This window comes from Trichomycterus rosablanca, chromosome 6 (assembly GCF_030014385.1).
Source record: "Trichomycterus rosablanca isolate fTriRos1 chromosome 6, fTriRos1.hap1, whole genome shotgun sequence".
Lineage (NCBI taxonomy): Eukaryota > Metazoa > Chordata > Actinopteri > Siluriformes > Trichomycteridae > Trichomycterus > Trichomycterus rosablanca.
The window spans coordinates 5,377,678-5,400,397 of NC_085993.1; the positions used below are offsets into that span (position 1 = coordinate 5,377,678).

Sequence of the window (22,720 nt, forward strand, 5' to 3'; positions counted from 1 at the left end):
TACAAAAACCCAACTATGCAGACTCATGGTAAAAGGAGACGTCATCAGTCTTGTCAAATCCCCTCGTGCTATTCGGAAAGTGCCCTGAGGAATGCCAGTAAGCATGATTCTTGATTCAGTCCTGTGTCTGTATAACAAACACTACCTCTAGTCAAGTATTTTCTTTTTATTAATTCCCACTGTCTGGTGTCAATTACCAAACATCAGGGGTATTAGTGCAAATAAAGTTCTGTAAAACTTTAGGAATTAACAAATATACATAACACTGATATACAAATACTATTCTGTATATTTAAATCACCTACTAATCAGTTGTCTCAAAACAAAATCTACACATTTACAAAATCAACGATAATTATGATAAAACATTCTGATAGCCGATGAGTACTGATTAATTACACTGTGCTTTAAGTGAGGTGCCCACTGGATGAGATGTTCCAGTCCAGACCCTGCAGACGGCCACTGGGTTTGAACTCCACATACAGAGAAGAGTCCTACGTGACATGCTGCATTAGGGACCCTAAAAGCAGAACAAAGACTAAATGCTTGTATTTGTGAAGAAGGTCGTGTGTATATGTATGTTGTACACTGAGGAGCCAAAACATTAGGACCATAACTCAAATGTGCATGGCAATACTTATTTGGTTCCAATAATGCATGTTGATCTGATGGTAGTTCCTCATAGTTCCCGTGTTCAATGCAGCTGATCTGATCAGCATAAAGATGTTATAGCCAGGTGACTAGGTTGAAGTATTTATGAAACAGCGAGGGGTTTCGCAGGAAGCTGTGGTGAAAATTTACAGACAGTGGTCTGATGAGGGACAAGCCACAATCCGCCAACAGGTTTTTGGGTGGCAAAGATCCATTGATGCCAGGACATACAGTGCGTCGTACCCTTCTGTGTATGGGGCTGCATATTTGCAGGCCAGTCGAGGTACCCAAGCTAACTTCTGTCCACCTTCGAATGCACCTGCTATGAGCACGCAGACACTTGAACTGGCAACAGTAGAAGGTCGACATGCCATGCATGTGTGCATCGGGGAAATGTGTTTACCTGGGCAATTCCACCTCACAATGTACAGTAATTGAAAGACCTGCTGGTAATGTCCTGGCACTATATACCACAGGACTTCTTCAGATGTATTATAGAATCCATGTATCATGGATTAGAGCTGTTTTGACAGCATATTGAACATGTGTTCCTAATGTTTTAGCTCATTAGTGTATGTACTAAAACTGTACCTGTGACATATAGGTGATATTCTGTCCCATGTTACCTCCCGGCAGCTTTTGACCTGTAAAAAAAAGCCTCCAGTCACAGTATGAAAGCTGCATTATGACTTCTAGACTCGAACACATCCTGGTGCTTGTGTTAGAGGGTTAGTAAGATACCAAGGTCAGCACAATGGAAACAGTGGTTTCTAAACACTTAAATATGCAAATATGAACTTTTCTTTTATGCATTTTCCTAATTTAGATACACATTCTGCCCTTCGTATCCACAGGGATTGGTCCCAGGACCTTCATGATTCTCCTTACATTAGAGATCTGCTGCTTACCAGGGAAAAAGTAGTGGTCGATGACTTCCATGTTGGAGGAAATCATCAAAAATCCAAAATTAACAAACCAAGCGTGTATGAAGCAACAAGAAATTCTCTGATGTGAAACGAGGCAGAAATCTGGAGCCCCAAGCAAACATTAACAAGATCAAATCAAGCTTACAGGAGCTTTGAACTTACCAGCTTTCCTAGAGAAGGGATTGACACCAGCAGCTGTAGGTTGTGATGGTGGCATGGCAGGAGAGACCATTGGTGTGGTGGGAAAAGCAGAGACGAATGGTGACTCCTAAGAAAATAAACAATATATATACATATTTCTGCATTTTATTCTTAAATTTTTAGTTCGTCTACCAATCTAGTCATTTCCAACTTCCTTATACAATTTATCTGCCGTTTGCACTAACCATACGCTGCCTAAAGCAGAGTAAGGCACATCCCTTCCTAAAGCTGCCAGCTGCTACTTTACAATAGTCAGTGGTACACTCACTCTGGTGCATCGACCTGACTGCGGGAGTTGCTATTGAGGTCCACTGTGTCTCTTGAGTGCCTGGCCAGGTCGATAGCACCGCTGAGACCTGAACTTGAAAACTTGTAGCAGAAAAGTACTGTGTCTGGAATGACATGCTATAAACTCCATGGATAATCCACCACCTTAAGCCTCAACAAGACAGCAGAGCAGTAATGAAGCCCACGCAACTGATCTCTTTAGGCACAGCCAGTTGTGCCTGTTTAAATGCCTGGCCAATTTGATGGCACTGTTTGGGACGGAGAGAGCAGGAGTTGCTGTTTTAGCAGCAATAAGCTCATAATGTCATCCAGTTTTTGTTCCCTCAGACACATCCAACTGCGTCTGTGAAGAGCCCAGGCCACCCACTGGGTCACCGCCCAGTGTTTTCTGGCAGAACTGGACCAGCAGTGACCCTGACCAGGATAAAGCAGTTCATAAACATAAGATAATAAGATAAAACACAAGAAAATAAGAATTACCTTGTGAACAGACTTGGTTTGTGGATTTTCTTGTGGAGTTTCTTTAGGCTTTGACCTGAACCATCCACTAAACCATCCAGACTTTGTTTCCTGTAAGAAAAGAAACATCACATAAAAACGGTAGCAGTGACAATTTAACAGAATATAAATACCATAATAAAAAAAAAAAAACAAGTTTAGGAACCTCCCTTTTTAACAATAATTAGAATTTTCAATTCAACACTTGCCAATAGTTGTAATTGGAACAGTGGTAGCCTAGTGGGTAGAGCTTTGATCTATCAACCGGAAGATTGGCGGGTCAAATCCAGGCTCTGCTATGCAGCCACTGTTGGGTCCTTGAGCAAGACCCTTAACCCTGTCTGCTCCAGGGGCGCCGTAAGGTGGCTGACCCTGCACTCTGACCCCAGCTTCCAAACAAGCTGGGATATGTGAAGAAAGAATTTCACTGTACTGTACAACTGTATATGTATATATGACAAATAAAGTATATCTTCTTCTTCTTAATAAATCAGTTATATAAAGGAAGTCCAGCATGGCCTGCACAGATCCCTGACCTCAGCCTCAGCTTTGGAATGAACTGGAACATCAACTAAGGCTTTCTTGACCAACGTCAGTGCCCAGCCATACAAATACTCTTTTGACTGAATGGACACAAATTCCCACATACATACTTCAAAGTCTTGTGAAAGGCCTTCTCAGAACAGTAGCTGAAAGATCACATAGAGGTCACTCTGTTTTAAATGAATTTTTTGAATGGGATGTCCAGCAAGCTCATGGTCAGGTGTCCAATATTTTATATGTCTATATAATGTATACTGTATATTGTATGTAGAGATTTTGAAATACTGACCTCTGATTTTTGACTGGTTGTTTCCTTTGTTTCAGCTTCAGATGTGGTTGTCGTATCCAGGTCAACACCACCAAGAGCAGAACCATTTTCGTAAGCATCCATCTGTAACACAGACATAAAATAAACTTCAAATAAACTGAACTTTCATTTAAAAAACACAATCTTTTTATTAATGCTTGAATAGATTATGTTTTATACTTTTGCTTACCATGTTTGTACCAGCAGAGAATCCAACATCTATGACCAAAAACACACTGGTCACACACTGATACAGCATGTATATAATACAACATTGTACATTAACACTCATTTTTAATTGAATTTATATTTATTTCTAGTCAAGACCACCCCACCTTCACCATCCACACTCAGAAATGGAGTAGTGAAGTAGTGAAATGAACCTTTGCTTGTAGCAATACAATCAAATAAGTCAGAATAGTAAGTAGACTGATGACTACTGAGTCCAAGACTCTAGTCCCTCAATCCTTACCTGTGTTACTACGGCTCCTCTGATCTGGACTGGCAGCATTTTGTTGGTATGAAGCATCAGGATTATAAACAGTGCTCTGAACTGCATCTGGTGAAGGTGCAGAAATGTTCTGGAGGGAGTACATGGGCACTGGTGCATACATTTTAGTCTGATGTTCTTCAGAAGTATGTCGTTGGGTTACCGGGGGGAAAGGCTGTTGCTCTGAGGGGTAGGATGTGTACGATGGACCTTGTTGTGGGTAAGAGGTAGAGGAGGGATCAGTTTGGTTAGGGATGTAAGACTGCTCATTGGAGGCATGGGAGGAATGAGGTTGATAGTACTGCGACTCTTCAGATCTAAGATTATCCTCAGGACGAGAGGTATGCATCATCTCAGTGGTAGGCAAATCTCCTGACATGACTCCTGGGTCAGGAGCTATAAAAACATGGTTTATACATTTTTATTGCATAATATCAGTAGTACTGTATTTTTACTACATGGCCTACAACAGTATGTGGACACCATGGGATGTTGGAAACCCCATGAGTCATTCCCCACCTACAACACCCAGCTCCTGTGCACTGCTACAACACGCCCAATTGACGGTGTTTTGGAGTGTGCCTGTTGTACCTATTTAATTAAATAAGCATTTGATGTTGGACAAGAAGGCCTGGCTCACGATTAACATCCCAATTCAACTCAAAAGTGTTCAGTAGAGTTGAGGTCAGGGCTACATACAGGCCACCAGAGATTCTTTACACCAAACTTGGGCCTTCCCCAAACTGTTGTAACAATAAGGAAAGCATAAAATGACACACATAAATGACTTTTGTCTACTTGTTAATATTAAGGGCTGTTAAACAGCTACTTTTAATAATTGGAAGGCATGTCCACATACTTTTAGCCATTTAATGTATGTATTAACGTATGTTAAACAAATCACTTGACTCTTAGGCTTAGGCAGATATTTCATCATTACACTCTAAAATCAATCCTTTTAACCAAAGCAGACTTTAAGATTATAGTTAGTGATTTGAGATAGATGGGTCTGCCAGACTCAAAGTGAAAGTCTGTGAGCCAGTAGTGAGGCCTGCTAAGTTGTATGGCTTGTAGGCTGCGATTCTAATGGCAAGTGATGAGAAGGGACATGACTGGGAGAAAGTTTATTAAAGGGACAGCACAGATAGGATGTTTTGGAGACAAAGTGAGATTGAGACTGTTTGAACATGTGCAGAGAAGGGATGAAAATTCTGTGGGGTGAAGGGTGTAGAGGATGGAGATATCATGTGAAAACCTTGAAAATCTTCTCTTTTTCACTTGTATCAGTTAAGATTCAAGAGAATTAACAAATCACACATTCTTCTTTTTACTGCAATGTGCAAAATGCCCCAATTTTTTCAAGAAATGGTATTTGTACATTGGCATTAGTATTGTATTTTTAGATCATTGCAGAACTTTTGGGTATTTATTAGATTTAAATCTGCTTTTATTTAAAACAGTTATATTATCAGTGTGAAACAGTTTACCTGGATGGTCCCTGTTCTCTTCTTTGTCCCAAACATTGCCTTCAGTTGCTATTTGGTACACACCACTACTCCCAGAGTTCTCCATCTATAAATACAAATGGTTATATGTCAGTTTTACAGACCCAGATCAATGCAGCTAAATTCAAGTGAGCTATAACAAGTGATGGATTCATTATTGGGTATAAGGCGAATCCTCCTTTTATACCCAATAATGAATCCATCACTTGTTATAACTCACTTGAATTTAGCTGCATTGTCTACAGGCAATAAACAGTGGTAGCCTAGTGGATAGAGCTTTGGGCTATCAATTGAAAGGTTAAGAGTTCGAATTCCAGCTCTGCCATGCAGTCACTGTCAGGCCCTTGAGCAAGGCCCTTAACCCTCTCAGTTCCAGGGGCGCTGTACAATGGCTGACCCTGCGTTTTGACCCCAGCTTCCAAAAAATATTTTAGTTAAAGAGGAACATTTCTAAATGCAAAATTACAAAAAATTGAAGTTTTGTTTTACCATCCACTGTACATGACATTGTAAAAAGATTCAGGGTGCCAGGGCAAGGCTGAAAATCACTGTTTAATGTGTGTAACTGGCTTCTCCTTTCACGCTTGAAACAATAAAACACTTAGAAAAGCTTTACTGGAATTGCTCAAAGAAAGAGTGAGTTCACCTGCTGGTCATGGAGTCGCTGTCGCAGGAGAACCAGCCAGTCCGGATCAGCACTGGTCTCGCTGAGCTGTGTTTCTGAGTGTTTTAGTCTGTCCACCAACTGTTAAACAATAAGAACCCACCACACACACACACACAAAGAACAACACACAAAATTACTATAAAACACAATGTGATTTCAGATCCCAGTCTGTAAGATACACTACAGAGTCAAAAGTATGTGGACACCCCTCCTAATTACTGAGTTCTGGTGTTTCCACCACACCTGTTGCTAACAGGTGTATAACATCAATTTGATCATTTGACCGCATAATTGATTTGGCACAGTGACTGAGGTTGATTACATCACACATAACTGAACTACTCAGGGTCTGTAGGTGGTCAGTTATACAAGTTACCTTTATTACTTCCTGTAGTAGCACCATGTGTGGTTCATCAATGATGAGCAGTGCTTTAGCCACAAGCTCACAGTAATGAAATGCCTGTGAGATCAGACCACAGTCCAGTAGCCGACATGCATACAGGAACTTATACACCTGCACAACAACACACAACACAGTTACAATTGGACAAACAGAGAGTAACCAACATGCAAATCATACATTCGCAAGCCAAACAGATATTGCATAATTACAAAATGACAAAAAATGCTATGTTTATGTATAGCAGAAGTCAATTGTCAACCTGTTTGATGGTTTAAGCTGGATAAAGAACCTTTAGCTTTAGGATTTAGCAAAACTGAGGCAAAGTTAGGCTAATCCTATGCTGATTATTCAATTAAAGTTCACTGAAAAACTGGCTGAGCATACAAACAGACACAGTTGGCTGTGCCCGAGGGAGGGAGGGTGGTCAACTGGGCTTCATTGTCGCTGTACAGTTGCGACCTCTGCTGTCTAATCAGATCCTGCACTAGCGGTGAGTATTTGTTTAGTTCATAGCAAAAACTATAAGTGAGACAGAAAAGCCTCATTAACATGATGAACAAGATTCCACCACCACAAACACCGGGCTCGAATCTTGGTGGTGCCATCAGCCCAGTTGGGTCAAGACATAAGCAGTGGAAAAAATAAACAAATTAACCACAAAACATGTACAACCACATGTACCAATAATTCTAAAGTTGACTGTATATTTTTGGTAATAATGTAACAGTAATAATGTTTAATAACTAAATAAAGTTAAACTTTTTTGATGATTGACTAAAATTTTACTCAAAAACTTGAAGCTTCACCTGGAATGAAGGGATGATAAAGGACGGGTCTGCGAGTCTCTGGCAATACTCGAACACCTCAGTGCAGCGGATAGACGAGTTCAAGCAGAATTTTGCAAATGAAGCACTGCAAAATTATCAGAAAAATCATCAGCTCAAAGCAAAATGTTTAAATATTTGAACAGATACACTACATCTTGATGTCCACAATGTTCAACTGAAATGCTCTCACTGTTATTTGCACTTGAATCTTAGTAGTGTTATCGGCACATGACTGGCTATGTCTGATGGGGGGTAGGGGGGCCGGCCGAAAACCTGCTATGAATTGGCGCTCTGACCAGGGTATTCCTGCCTTGCGCCAAGTGTTTTACAGTGAAATTGGACATGACACAACCATGAAAAAAATGTGTTACACACTGATCTACATTTATAACTGTAACTTCATGCATTTTTTTATATAACACCAACAGTTCATAAAAAAGACTATTATACTGTATTAATAGTATTATATTAATATTTTTAACAATGTTGTGATTTCTTTACTTTATTATTACATTGCACAGCTGATGTATAAAATCAATGGAATCACAAGAGCACAACCCCTTTATCTTCTATTGCAAGTATAAAATATGGTAAACTGAACAAACACTTCAAAGATGCTCTGGTTTTAATGTAATAAAACAATTAAAAACCCACGTGATTGATTGTGTTTATTTAAAGGTGTTACCTGTGACTGCTGCCCAGTAGCACCAGACGATGTGTTTTGTTGTTGTACCAGCTGAATGGAGTGTGAGCTGTGAGGTAGCAGATATGAGCCGCATGCAGTAGACCTCTGGAGGCTGACGCACATGTGCATAAACATTAACCAGTTCTATAATAATCATGTCAATACTGAGAATAAATTGGTAGTAAAGTATGAGGATTAAACTGGCACACTACATGGACAAAGTTATTGGGATACCTCTTCTAATCAATAAAGTCATGTGCTTCAGTCACATCAATTGCTAACAGGTGTACTAAAGGAAATTATATGCTTCCAACAACAGTTTAGGGAAGGCCATTCCCTGTTCTATACAGACATAAAGAAAAGCTCAGCTTAAAGAAACTTTAGTGACCTGCACAGAGCCCTGACCTCAGCCCCACTGAACAGATTTGGAATAACCTGGAACATCAACACCCAGCCATATAACAGCTCTTTTGACCAAATGGGCATGAATTCCAACAGACCTATTTCAAAGTCCTGTGAGTGATCACATAAAGGCCACTATTTCGCTTAATTTTTTTAAATGAGAAGTTCAACAAGCATGGTCAGGTGTCCAAATACTTTTGGCCAAGACTCTTAAAAAGAGAGTTCGATAAAAGACAAGATAAATCAAGAATTTTTTAGTAGTATAGAGGTGATTGTGTGTAATTTGTACCTAGCGTATCACCCAGTGTGACAATAGACTTGCAGTGATTTTCAGAATCTCCCGTCTCATTGGATAACATGACGGCAAGATGAGACCTCCAGTCACCCCACTTCTCATTACTGTACGACTACAGAGATGAGAAAAGAGAATAGATGAAAGTAGTAAAAAGGTAAAGATAAAAGTATGAGATTAGAAAGGGGTTTGAATATTAGCTGCAAATCACAGACCAGTGCTAAATGCTGGACATACAGGAAGACCTCCGGACAGTTCTGATGTAGTGTAAACCAGTGGTCCCCAACCACTGGGCTGCGGGCCGGTACTGGTCTGTGGGTCATTTATTACCGGGCCGCACAGAAAGAATAAATAATTAGAGATCGCTACAAGAGCAATTAAAGTTATTGTTTCTAATTATCACTAGGTGGGAGCAGCTTAGGATTCACATTGATTTTACATTCTATAGTTATTCTATTTTAAATCCCCCCACCCCCGCCGGTCAGTAAAATTATATCTTATATAAAACCGGTCCGTGGTGCAAAAAAGGTTGGGGACTGCTGATGTAAACCAAAGACAAGAACAAAGTATGGTACATTACCACTGAAACAGCTGGAACCTTTCCAGAAAGGAACTGGAAGAGGGTTTGGAGTGGATCGCTGGGAGAGAGACTGCCTGTAAACCTGTTAAATACACACACACACACACACACAAACACTTCAATATTTTATTATTTACGTTCAGACAAGTAGTACTGAAATATAACCCCATTTTCAAAAAAAAGTTGGGACGGTGTGGAAAAAAGAGTTATAGTTTTTGCTTTGCACAGTCTCAACATGATGTGTTGCACCATGTCCTGTACATACTGTAAGATATACACATATTAAATTTATTTAGCTAACTACACTATCTAACCTGTAAATGGGGTGCTCAGGTGGCACAGCGGCAAAACACACTAGACCATTAGTGCTGAGATCTCGAGCTCTAGTTCAAATTTCCACTTTGATATCAGCCGGCAAGGTGCCCTACACAGACACACATTTGGCTGTGTCTGTGGGGGAAACAATGGCTAAAACAGGGTTCTTTGTTGCTGGGGCAAGTGCGGCCTCTGCTGATCGGTAGAGGCGGCTGATCATGGATGGCAGTGCACGGCCTTCCGCATGCGCTCTATGAGACCTCAAGCCTACAAACTTCCATTCCATAGCCTGAAACTGTACTCACTAGGCTACCACTGTTTATTTTACATTTACCTTACATAATTATAATAATATTTACTGTACATAATTATATTTACATAAATACATACATTGATGACAATGTATGTATGCCAATATTTACCCCACTTATCACGTGATGTAAATATTACCACTTATCACGTTTTCCTTTGGAATCTGACTGAACCACACATGTCAGATTCTCTTATTATACCTTTACATTTAAGACATTTAGTATATGCTTTTATCCAAAGTAACTTGAGGGTCAAGGGCCTTGCTCAAGGGCCCAAGTGACCCAGTGATAGTTGAGATGGTGGGGGTTAAGCCAGCAACTTTCTGATCACTAATCCAGTACCTTAAGATAATCCAGCTAATGTATCACTGCACTTAATCATTAATATTGATTAATCTGTTTGTTGAAGCTGAGAGACCCTTTTCTATTACCTAGCAATTTGGGATTAGTGGAGCACCACAGGTATAGTGACATAAATATATATAAAATCCAGGGCGCCCAGGTGGTGCCACCGGTTGGCTGCGCGCCATCTAGCGGGCATAACTGGAAGTGCCTGCAGCAGACTGTAATTGGCTACCATGTCTGCTGGGGCGAGATGACCGGACTATGTGGGTGGGGTCTTCTAACGCTGTGCAAGGACCCTGATTAGCAGATAGAGAGGCGCCTGTGCAGAGTGCATGGGTGAAAAGAAAGGGTCCTAAGGACTGCACACGGGTCGGAGGAGGCGTGAACAGAAAATATACCTTCCTCAAATGCAATCAAGGATCCCCCAGCAGAGCCGCTCAGGTGGCGCAGCGGTAAAGTACGCTAGCTTGCCAGAGTTGGGGTTTTGAATACATCGTATTGAATCTCAGCTCTGCCTTCCGACTGGGCTGGGCGGCAGTATGAACAACGATTGGCTGTTGTTGGCTGTTGGCAGGGTTAGAGGATAAGAAAGTCGGATCATAGGTCCTCATAACTGGTGCGACTGCGGCCCCTTCTGGCCCTTCGATGGCGCCTGCACAGGGCTGAGGAATAATGCTGATGGGGGTGTGGCCCTCCGTGCACAGTGCCCATCAAGTATATGAACTCGACTCGTGCAGGTGAAAAATGCACTATCTGTACTGACTGTATGTGCCGGAGGGGGCGCATGTCAGTTGAGAGGCGTCCTCCGTCAGCGGTGAAGGGTCGAATCAGTATAGAGGACGCAATCAGGGTAATTGGACACGATTAGATTGGGGGAGAAAATTGGGGAAAAAAGAGGGGAAAAAATATAAATTAAAAAAATTAAAAAAGGGATCCCCGAGCAGCGGAAGACAAATTTACTACACAAAATCGGTACGATAAATAAAATAGAAAAAAAATGGTTTGTTTTATGATCTCAAATCCTTTAATGTGGCAGAGAGAAATTTCTTTTTTTTCACATCAGTCTCTTCTTATTATTAGTTCTGCAAGTTCGATGGAAATATCAGGGTCTGAATCCCTCCCCACACACACACAAAAATAGGAGGCAACAATTTAGCATAGTCCAGCAAGAGCTTTTGGCTTCTCCTGAACAAGCAGGCGAGCCTGAGTTCAAATTTCACTCCTGTCAGTTCAGCTGTGGATGCAGATGTCCATGCAGAAATGGAGATTCAAAGTGATTTAGACCTGACCTATAAATGTTTCAGCCAACGAATTTACACGTTTGGTAATCTGATCTCCTCCGTCACTCTGGTGTTTATGGCCTTTAAAACTTGCCATGACAAACAGCGAGCTCCTCTTTACAAAACTGGAAAATGCTTGTATTATTGGCATGAAGATGAAACATTTTAACAGTTACTGGCTAGTTTAGGGACAGCAGATAAAAAAGATGAATGAGGATTTGTAGGACTGTGCCAGGCAGGACGTCCACATGCTTGACCACATGCCTGAAATCATTTAAACCTTGGCAGATTTTGCAACTGTGTCATCTAGCTAGCTCAGCTGTGCTCCTGTACGTACGCCAGCAGCTGGGTGATTTCCTGCTTACATCAGAGCAGGATCTGTAGGTCTGTTAAAGAAAATAAGCTTCACATGTAGGTGGGATTTCTTGAGCTTCAGGAGGGTCAGAGGAAAATATCAGAAGAACAAATACCTGCCAAACCAGTAGGTAGAGTTTTGAGGCAATTAAATGGTTAAAATAATCCTGTAACTCCTGTAAAAATAATAACTGTAATAACCTGTAAAAGTATTCACTCACCCATCCAAATCATTGAATTCAGTTGTTCCAATCACTTCCATGGCCACAAGTGTATAAAACCAAACACCTAGGCATGCAGACTGCTTCTACAAACATTAGTGAAAGAATGGGTCGCTCTCAGGAGCTCAGTGAATTCCAGTGTGGTACCGTGATAGGATGCCACCTGTGCAACAAGTCCAGTCGTGAAATTTCCTCACTACTAAATATTCCACAGTCGACTGTCAGTGGTATTATAACAAAGTGGAAGCGATTGGGAACGACAGCAACTCAGCCACAAAGAAGTAGGCGACGTAAAATGACAGAGCGGGGTCAGCGGATGCCAAGGCGCATAGTACGCAGAGGTCAGAGGTAGTTTTTTTTTTTTTATTATATTTCTATTATATTTATATTTCTTATTTAGGCGTGTGGTGCAGCAGTAAAATCCGTTAACCCACTAGTGCTGAGATCCAGGGTTTGAATCCCAGCAGTGCTATTAACTGGTTGGCATCTACACGATCTACATGATTGGGAGGTGAAATGTGAACTTGTCAGTGCACTCTCAGACCAGATAAAAATATGAAAAGTTGCACCAGGAAAGGTATATAACCACTCTGGGTTCTGGAATACTTCAGGACTACATCTACTCCATTTCCATTTTTAGGGCAGTTGTAGCTCATTGGTTACTGGACTAGTAGTCAGACAGTTGCTGATTCAAGCCACACCAATGCCAAGTTGTCACTGTTGGTCCCCTGAACATACTCGTTGTGCAATAAGAGTCCCAGATTGCATTTCTTAATGCAACGGCAGACTGTGTTAAGTAACAGTTTTAGGAAAACCTGACCCTCAGACCTACTATGATTAGGAAACTCTCTCTATTTCCAGGATCTCACTGTTGACAAGGATGAAATTTAGCACCACTTAAGATCCAACTGAACATGTGGGGGAGCCCAGAATCACATTTCACCTCCGTCAGTTTAGTATTGAGTGCACATGTCACTGCTGAAATAGAGCCAGCTGCAATGGATACTGTACTAAACCTAAACTATAAATGCTTCCGTTTGCAGTGTAACAGGTTTGGTTTTCCAAATGTTTCCATCATTTGGGCGTTTATGGCCAGTAAATGTACCATCGCAAACAGCATGCTCCTCTAACCAAAATACAGTAGCCAGTGTCTTTAGCTGGCTGATTTAATGGGCCTATATTACAGCGTTTAATATTATAATTGTTGACTTTGACTTTGGACGTTACATGTGGTGCAATGTGTTCAATGTAGCAGAACACACAAAACCCACAGAACCATGGTGGCAATAATGATCAAAGAAGGTGATCAATAGAAATATTGTATAGTGGCACAGACCTGCTTAGTACTGAGCTGGAGGCCCTGCGGTCCATCTTGCTGGCCAGAAACAGGGCATGACCCCATAAACCACTCTGCATAGCTGATTCCAACGCCTCCTGCACAAATAAAAAAGTGGTTTTAATAATAACCTTCTTGCTTTGAGGCGACAGTGCTACCCACTGAGTCACAGAAAAGTACATGACACCTCTGCATTCGTCTGCTTGCTACTATTTACTTGGTTTAAATTCAGTCTACTTAATTAGACTCGTTTGACATACACTTTCGCTTCTATGTGTCCTTGCAACATTAACCAGTAAGAAAAAGTGCAAATAACGGGAGCGGCATGAGCCATGAGGTCATAGTGTAACATAAGACTCCACAAAAAAACAGAACAGTGACCTTCTTTCTCCCAGCCAGCAGGAGTTTGGTGTAATTATCGATGTTTTGTTTTGATGTTTCTTCATTAGTGAGAGGTTTTCCGGTCAGCAGATCTGAAGCGTTCAGGCTCTCTGTCTCCGGTGTTGAAGTTTCACTCAGATCAATCAGGCTCTCTACGCCCAGCTGTTCACCGTCTCCATCACACACTCCCACAGAGCGATTTCCTCTAACCAGCAGCTCTGCAATGTCCGAACCTACAATTCTCTTCAAAACAAACACACACACATATACAGTAAATCCAACTTCATGTGTAATGACAATGTTCAAACTGTATTTTATGCATATTGTGTGGGCAAAAGTGAGAATGTGATCATGATTTTCTTGGACACCCTATTCCATAATCATGGGCATTAAATCCAAAAAGTTCAACCCTCCTTGGCATCTACTGTATATTTCCACCATATTTTGTAGTGAAGCTGTTAGAATTTATGCATATTCAGTCATAAGGGCACTGGTGTGGTCAGGCACTAATGGTTGAAAAGGCTTGGCGTGCAATCAATGTATTAATATGTCCCTATTATTAAAGTATTCAATGTAGAGGTCAGGGTCTGTGCAGGCCACTGAAGTTCCTCTACACCAAACTAAGCCTTTATGGACCTTCATTTGTGCACAATGGAACAATCATGCAGGAACAGGAATGATCTAGAAGCAACTGGTGTGACACCAGGACGCAAGAATTTGGATGTGTGTATGCACATACTTTTGGCCATGCAGTGTATTGTTAATTAATTTGACCAAAATTCCACTTGGTGTAGATTTAACACCCCTACTTACCCCGTTCTGTCTACACAGCAGTACCAGTAGATGCCACAGAAGGGAAGCAGATGAAACATCAAGCACGGTCTTATCTTTTAGACAGAGATCAGCCATCTGCAGGGCAAAGGTAATGACATCCACCTTATGCAGATCCTCCCTGCAGTAAAAAAAAAAACAACGTTTTCTCTGAGGTAAGGTCATGATGAATAAAAAATCATCTTTGCAATACAATTCTGCTGCACACAAAACAATAAATGTGTTTCCAAATGTGTTTCCCCTTATTTTTTGAATGTATGTACCAAAGAGAACACAGAATTGTTACTAACATCAGCACTGAATATAGTATTGAGTTTAGCTGAAATGCTTTAGCACTGATGAGCCACTGGGGCAAGTAGTTCATCTGTAACGACTGCTTGTTGTCCTACACACCCCTCTGCTGGTGGACGAGGGTGTTACCTGCCAATTTTTGACAGTTTCAACAAAAAGTTTCAACAAAAAATGTTTGATTTTTGGTGAGGCTATCGACCTAGTCAGGCATTCACACAGTCACAGTTGGCTGTGCCTGTTTGGAAGAAGGTCCAAGGGTTTCACTGCCACTGTGCAATTACACAGCTGGAGGTACCTGTACTAGGGTATTACGCTCCATATGCAATATGGGTCTCTGCCATCAAAACTGTAAAGAGGCAGCCGGCTACTGGGCCCATGTCAGAGGAGGTACAAGACAGTTTTGGCCCTTCTTGTTTGGCATGCGGTGGTGCAAGATGCAGGTGAACTGAGGATTTGATCAAATTGGGGTAAAAAGGCAAAAAAGACACCAGTGAACTAAGAGTTATCAGTTGTCAAAATAAACAGATAATGTACCATTAATAGGGTTCCTGTCTCATTAACTATAGTTGATCCTAGTTTATAGTTTATGATGATCCTACCTGGCTAAAGGTCCAGGAAAGTCTCTCATATCATTCTGCTCATGGGTTTCACTCAGAATAACCTGCACACAAAACCATACTTATAAGTAACTAGACTGATTTAAATTAGCAAGCAGTGATATTAATTAAATTGATCACTTCCAAGTCGTAGAATTGCCAGAGTGCCTCCTATTCATCAATCCCCACCACTGGACTGGTGGGTATTTCCCAGATGTTTCCCAGTTGAAAAATAAAAAATATGAATGGTAAAAAATGAAAAATATGCAATCTAAATGACTGTAAATTTGGATGATTTTGAAATTTGTACAAAAAGGTAAGTATTTGTATTTTATGCAGATCAATCTGAATTGGCACTGCTTGTCCTTTTTGACGCAACCCTCCTTAATTTATACGGGCTTGGAACTGATAGCGCACTGACAAGTGCATCTCTTAATGGCTATGCTGACTGGCCACCCCCCTCCATCAGACAAAGCAAATCATGTCTGTGTAGACACCCGGCCGGCTGATAGCACTGCTGAGATTCGAACCGCAGGTCTCAGAGATAGTGGGATAGCGTGGTTTACCAGAAAAGAGTAACAGATTTAAAAACAGCTGATCCATGTGTTTACAGTACCTCCAGACTGTGCATTTCCACCTGAGCTGGTTCACCATGAGAAGGTAAAGCTGGAGCGACTCTCACCAGCTGCCCTGCAGGTCCAAAACTTACAGCCACATGAGGAACACAGAACTTCAGAGGAGCCACCGACTTGGACTCGACCTCAGGCTCTAATGAAGAGTACAAAAACATCTAACATTTAAGAAAAGAAGTTCTGTTGTAGTAACCAGAAGAGGAGTGAATGTTACACCCCCTTGTGATAGTGCTGGGGTATGAACAGGGTCAGTAACAAATAAACTGTAAAGAACTGGAAGACCAAAGTGAGTAGGTACTCCAGTTCTTAAAAAACCCAATCTGGATCAATCCAATTTGAATAACTTTCGGCCGATTTCAAATCTTCCATTCTTTTCTAAAGTCCTGGAGCGCGTTGTTGCAATCCAGCTCAAAGCGTTCCTGGACTCCCATAACTTACTCGATCCCTTCCAGTCTGGTTTTCGTTCTCAGCACAGCACCGAAACTGCCCTCGTAAAGGTAGTTAATGACCTGCTTGTGTCTGCCGATGCCGGTGCCGCTAGCATTCTTGTTCTACTAGACTTAAGGGCTGCATTTGATACAGTGAACCATTCCATCCTCCTGACTAGACTGAGTGAGCTGGGCATTGGTGGTTCTGCCCTTGACTGGCTCACCTCCTACCTAACTGATCGCAAGCAATTTGTTACACTCTCTGGGCACAGGTCATTTACCTCATCTCTCACTCAAGGTGTCCCGCAAGGCTCAGTCCTCGGACCTCTATTATTTATTATATACATTCTCCCACTAGGCAAGATTATCCGCCATTTTAATCTTGACTTTCATTGTTATGCGGATGATATACAGATTTATCTAAGGCTGGATTCCCTTTGCAACCCATCACTTGGTAAGCTAGAATCGTGTCTTCTGGAAATTAAGAACTGGATGCAATGCAACTCCCTAATGTTAAACAGTGATAAGACTGAACTCATTCTTATTGGCTCAAAAACTGCTCTTAATAAAGCTGGGCCCATTACTTTGTTATTTGATAATGGTCCGGAATTTGGGTGTTCTGCTTGATTCTTCACTCAAACTTGAATCCCATGTCAGCTCCATCGTTAAAACCTCTTTCTTTCACCTGCGCAATATAGCTAAAATCCGCCCATGTCTTTCCCAGACTGCTGCTGAAGCACTAATCCATGCTTTCATCTCTAGTCGTTTAGATTATTGTAACTCCCTTCTTGCAGGCATTAGTTCTTCACAGATTCAAAAACTCCAGATGGTTCAGAACTCAGCTGCCCGCCTCATCACTTACACTCGGTCCCACCACCATATCACACCGGTTCTCCAAAACCTCCACTGGCTTCCCATAAAATATCATATCCAGTTTAAGATTCTTCTACTCACATATAAAGCTCTCAATAATCTTGCCCCGTCCTATCTCTCTGACCTCGTCTGCATCTACAAGCCTGTGCGTGCTCTCCGTTCCTCTACTGCTGGTCTGCTCACCGTTCCCTCCTATAATCTCCATAGCTTTGGTGATCGAGCATTTTCCAGACTTGCTCCACGCCTTTGGAACCCTCTTCCTCCACATATTCAACAATCAAACTCACTATCCTCATTTAAATTCAACCTTAAAACACACATTTTCCGTCTTGCTTATAGTCTTCCTCCGTCTTAACCTGCCGCAGTGAACCCCCCCCCCCATATGTTGTTTTCCTTTGTATTATTGTATTCCTGTTCGTCATTGTTTACTTCTTCCCTGTATTACCAATTGTACTCTGTAAGTCTCTTTATTTGTTGTTACTTTGACTTCTTGTATGCCACTTCTTGTATAATAGTTTTCTGCTTGTTTGTCGTTCATTGTTCCTTGCATTACCAATTGTTCTTTCTAAGCGTCTTTGGGTTACTGAAAAGCGCTATATAAATGTGATGTATTATTATTATTATTATTAGGTAGAGACAATGAACCCAGTCAGACACACACTAGATATCGGACTCTTTACTGAAAAATGGGGGGGGACAATATCACAAACAGGTTGTTCTGTACGGTCAAGCAAGGCCAATTTAAGTAAGGTACAATCTACGAGGAGTGCATGAAACAAACATATGTACATATGAGCGGTTTTTTTATACAGTTTGCAAAGTGAGCACAACTGGCTTTCACATGATAAGCATTTGTCTGGACCACTCAGCACCAAGCTTAAAAGCAATCCACACTTTCAGCCATGTCTGTGCTTCGATCTTTACAATGTCATATAAAGAATTTGAAAAGGGCAGCAGCAAACTGGGTCAAAGTTCAATCAGATTTAACTTTAAGAACAGCAACTATGCTCAATGTGCGATGCTCAAGGTAGCACAATGGCAAGATAAGTGGCGTCGCCTCACTCCTGGGGAACAACGGCACAGCAGCACAGAAGTGGTTAAACTGACCATTATATGAATGCAGCCTAAGAGAGAAAAGGCCAGATGAAGGTATCTCCTCATTCCTGTCCTTTTGAAGCATTATGGCTGTGTAAAAGTCCACCACTAGCTGGTAAAAAAGAGCTAGTCTGTGCTTCTCCTCAGCCTGCATTATTGTGGTGCGTAAGGCAGAGACTGACAGTGCCAATAAAGGCAGCATCAAAATTACTTTTTAAAGGACATTTTTGTGAAAACAGTGCTACTGAACAAAGTCTTGAATCCTCAGTGGCTGCACAGATGGAAAAATAACTCACAATGTGTGATGTGATAAATAGGATGAGCTGTTTGCTCTGATTGAACATACCTGAGTGAGGTGGTGGTGCAGCATCGCTTGGTTCAGCCCCGTTAATGTATTGGCTGAGTTCATAGGTACTGGATGACAGACCAGAGGTTTTGGAACTGGCCAAGCCTCCAGGTTCACCTGCCTGGAGAAGATTCAGTGCCAGAGATGTGAGCTGAGAGTTAGAAACATTTGTATTAGTAAAGTACGATGCTTTTTATCCTGATTACAAATAGGAATACTGACCGTGCGATGACCATTCATGGCCAGGAGTCAGAGAACATAATGGGACAGTGGTAATTTAGTGGTTATGGTACTGATCTAGTAATTGAATGGTTGTTGGTCTAGCCCCACTCTCACTAGAAGTGCAAGGCTCTCAACACTCAATTGCTTACATTGTATTCAGTCACAACTGCAAGGCACTTTGTATAAAAGCGCCAACTAAATGCCATAAATGTAAATAATGGGAACATTCAATCAGAATGGCACCAGCTACATGAGAGAACCACCTCCTGTATTCATTACAATGAATACATAGAATTTTAATCTGACCTCTCTGGTTCCACTCCTGTTCTCCAGGCTTTCTTTGTTTTCTTTCATAGTAAACGTGCCATCATACTGCTCACTGTCTCTTCTCAGCTCATACCTGAAAGATGAAGAATGTTCTAATCAGGACTTGCATTAGAACAAGTACAGAAGGTGAGTGAGAGAGAAAATGGGACATAGATCACATGGTTACACAAGGTTACATCTTAGTATCTTAGTATATTACACTAGCCCACCATCGCCAATATCCGGGTTTAAATCTCAACTGAGCTATCGGCCAGCCAGGCACCTGCGCAGACTTGACTGGCTATGTCTAAGGAAAAGATGACCAAAGACCTGCTATAGATCAGTGCCAAAGCGGCTGATAAAAATGAAAAAGACATAATCAAGAAATTATGATGTACTTTCATCATTACTGCACTAGTGTAAACAAAATGTATAAGCACTGCTGCACCCACTGCAATCAAGCAAAAGGAAGCCGCCTAGTTGCCTAGGTCCAGCTATATGTCTAAATAGAATTCAACAAAGAGATGAGCAACCCAAAGAGTCCCTGCTGTGATACAGTGAGGTAGTTCATATTAATAAAAGATGAACTGACCCATGCTGCGGTGTGTATGAAGCTCCTGTCCGCTCCTGATACCCATCTGTCCTCCAGCCACTCTGCACTGGCCATCCACTGCCATCTGACCCTGCTGCATCAATAACACTGGATTTACCATGAATGTGCATTTACCGTACTCTCATGTTTTATTTATCAAAGTCAACCTCTTTATTATGATAACTTTTACAGTCTCCTCCACAATTATTTGCATCCCTGGGACCCCTGAGACCTCACGCTTGGATTTTAGCTGTGCTATTGACCTGAAGCATCTATCAAACACTATGACTATGTCCCAGGGAGGGAAATTGACAAGGTTTTTATTGGTATTGTGACCGCTGCTGGCCACCGCAGTGCCTAGCATGACTCTCCATACATGAAACAGAGGCACCACGTTATTGCAAGAGAGAATTAGAAACTGCTTTGTGCATGGGAGTACAGTCATGCTGAAATGTAAAACTGTTTCCACAAAGTTAAAAGCTTATTATTTTTATAACACTGACATTAAACACCTCTTAACAGTAGGTCTGCTGAATCACCTGAACTCCATAAACAGCGGATGTCTCAATACTTTTGGCCAGGTAGAGTATTTAGTAAATATAAAGATTTATTACTTGTAAATATAAAGCACCAAATACGTTTTAGCCGATTTGGGGTCAAAGGGGAAATAATACGTGTAATTTTTATCAACAACTTTATTGTTAAAACAATTTGAAATTAATTAGAGCATGATAATCTTATCATGAATACCTGGGTATCCATAATGTCCTCTGTAGTAACTGGGATCATAATAGTTATAGTCATCCCTGTAGTCCTGATGAGGATAATCATATGCCAGCCTGTGTGGATTACAACACATACAAACTGGTTTTACTTCATAGACAAACAGAAAATAACCATTTACTTAATATCATAACAGTTTTTAACCAAAACTGAGTATTTAAAAACAGACACAGCAAAAAAACTGAATTTCACTGGACTGAGTGAAAACATGAGCTAACAACTGTATATGTATTATATATAGTGTATGTCATTATATAAAAATAAAATATTTAAAATGTATTTTTTGACCAAGCATGGGTCATTAAACAAAATTACAGAGAAAAATATAAATGATTTGCATTTTCATATTTCCATTTTAATTATTAGGTGGGTACAGTTTCTATAATGCTATAATTTGCATCTTATTATTAATGATTTAATTTGTATCAAAACTTGATATTTGAGTTTTGTGCATGAATAATAAGATAATAAATAACTCTACATGTCATTAGCAGCCATCAGAGTACATACCTGGAGTGTGGGCGAGTTCGTTTGGGTGCGTATCCTTGGCTGCTGTATGCAGGATCGAACTCAGGTGCGGGAGGAAGACCGTTCATGTAGTGCATGTAGTGTGGATCTGAAGTGTACCATCGTCTGTCCCATTCTCTGGTATCCGGAGAAGGATAGTGTCCCTGCTGTCCTGAGTGATGAGACCTGTAGGACTCTTCTCTGTCTCTGCGACTTGAGCGGGGATACTGTGGTCCTTGTTCATGCCAACCCTGTCCTCTGGGCTCCATCTTTAACTTGTGTTAGAGCTGGAAAAGTTTTACACCAGCAGGACACACAAACGTACATGAAGAGAACAGAGCATAAGAGAACAGAAGAAAAGTAGGAAGGAAGGTGAGGAAGAGTGAGAAGGAAAGATAAACAAAAATATGATCAAACACATTAACAGGAATAAGGCAAGGATATTGACCGGCTGGATACAGGCATGATTGGCTGTGTCTGTATGGGAGGAAATTGTAGGTCAAAAATTCATTACCGCAGTAGAATTGTGACCTTTGCTGTCAGGTCAAGGTGCCAACCTAGAAATTAAAGTAGAACAGCAGATGGTGTTTTTGATTTTTTTCTCGTAACTAAAGTGTCCTCAGGCAGATTGTGGTACGGTAAGGAGCTCCTGTGGATAAAGAATGTAAACAAGACAGCCCTACTTTTATATTTTTAATGGGTTTTTTTAGGGCAGAAGGTTGCCGGTTCTAGCCTCACCACTGCCAAGCCGCCACTGTGGAGCTCAGTTGCTCAAATTATATTCAGTCATAAATCTAAGTCACTTTGGATAAAAGTGTCTGCTAAATGCCAGAAATGTACTTAGTGCACCTTTAAACTGCAGATTCCAGAGAATAATAAAACTCCAAACTTTACAAGCCACAGAATGAGAGCAGAAGTTAGACAGTGAGGAATAGGATTAGGAATTTGAATAAACTAGAATAGAATAGAATAGAATAGAATAGAATAGAATAGAATAGAATAGAATAGAATAGGAAATCCAGATGTTTGTACTTACAGTTAAAGCCGAGGTTCCTTGTGTCTCACTGCCACATCATTGCATTGCAAATCAAAGCTTTACACAGCACTGATCTATGGACCCGCTTACAGAGTCAAAGTACAACAAACACACACACACACACACACACACACACACACACACAAACACGTGAGTGTGTTTCCCAAGCCCAGCCCAAATCCAGCGGTTTGTCGCTGTTGCTCAAACTTTACCAGATGCAGAGCTACATACACACAGCTGGATTACAAACCAGCATTAACATTATAAAGAGAACAGAAATAGAAATGGGTTTATTAAATCTCTGCTCTCTGTTTGTGTTCATCATTGATTTCTCAAAATCCAAAAGTGGCCACGTCGCCCGGAACCATGTTATG

At 41.1% G+C, this 22,720-nt stretch overlaps 1 protein-coding gene across 1 annotated transcript; it reads right to left on the bottom strand.

Annotated features, from left to right (window-relative positions):
* Positions 1–151: 151 nt before the first annotated feature.
* sec16b (SEC16 homolog B, endoplasmic reticulum export factor) lies at positions 152–22,438 on the bottom strand. The gene is made up of 25 exons (XM_062997308.1): positions 22,347–22,438; positions 21,314–21,597; positions 20,771–20,859; positions 20,021–20,114; positions 19,429–19,522; positions 18,901–19,051; positions 16,143–16,294; positions 15,530–15,591; positions 14,622–14,760; positions 13,809–14,051; positions 13,428–13,525; positions 9,266–9,347; positions 8,683–8,800; positions 7,992–8,103; positions 7,286–7,391; positions 6,453–6,590; positions 6,056–6,154; positions 5,392–5,476; positions 3,887–4,300; positions 3,605–3,633; positions 3,397–3,498; positions 2,547–2,636; positions 1,740–1,845; positions 1,243–1,295; positions 152–520 (listed from the first exon to the last, which is right to left on the bottom strand). The coding sequence occupies exons 2-25, from the start codon at positions 21,577–21,579 to the stop codon at positions 512–514; spliced, it is 2,931 nt and encodes a 976-aa protein (XP_062853378.1). The 5' UTR covers positions 21,580–21,597; positions 22,347–22,438; the 3' UTR covers positions 152–511.
* Positions 22,439–22,720: the final 282 nt, after the last annotated feature.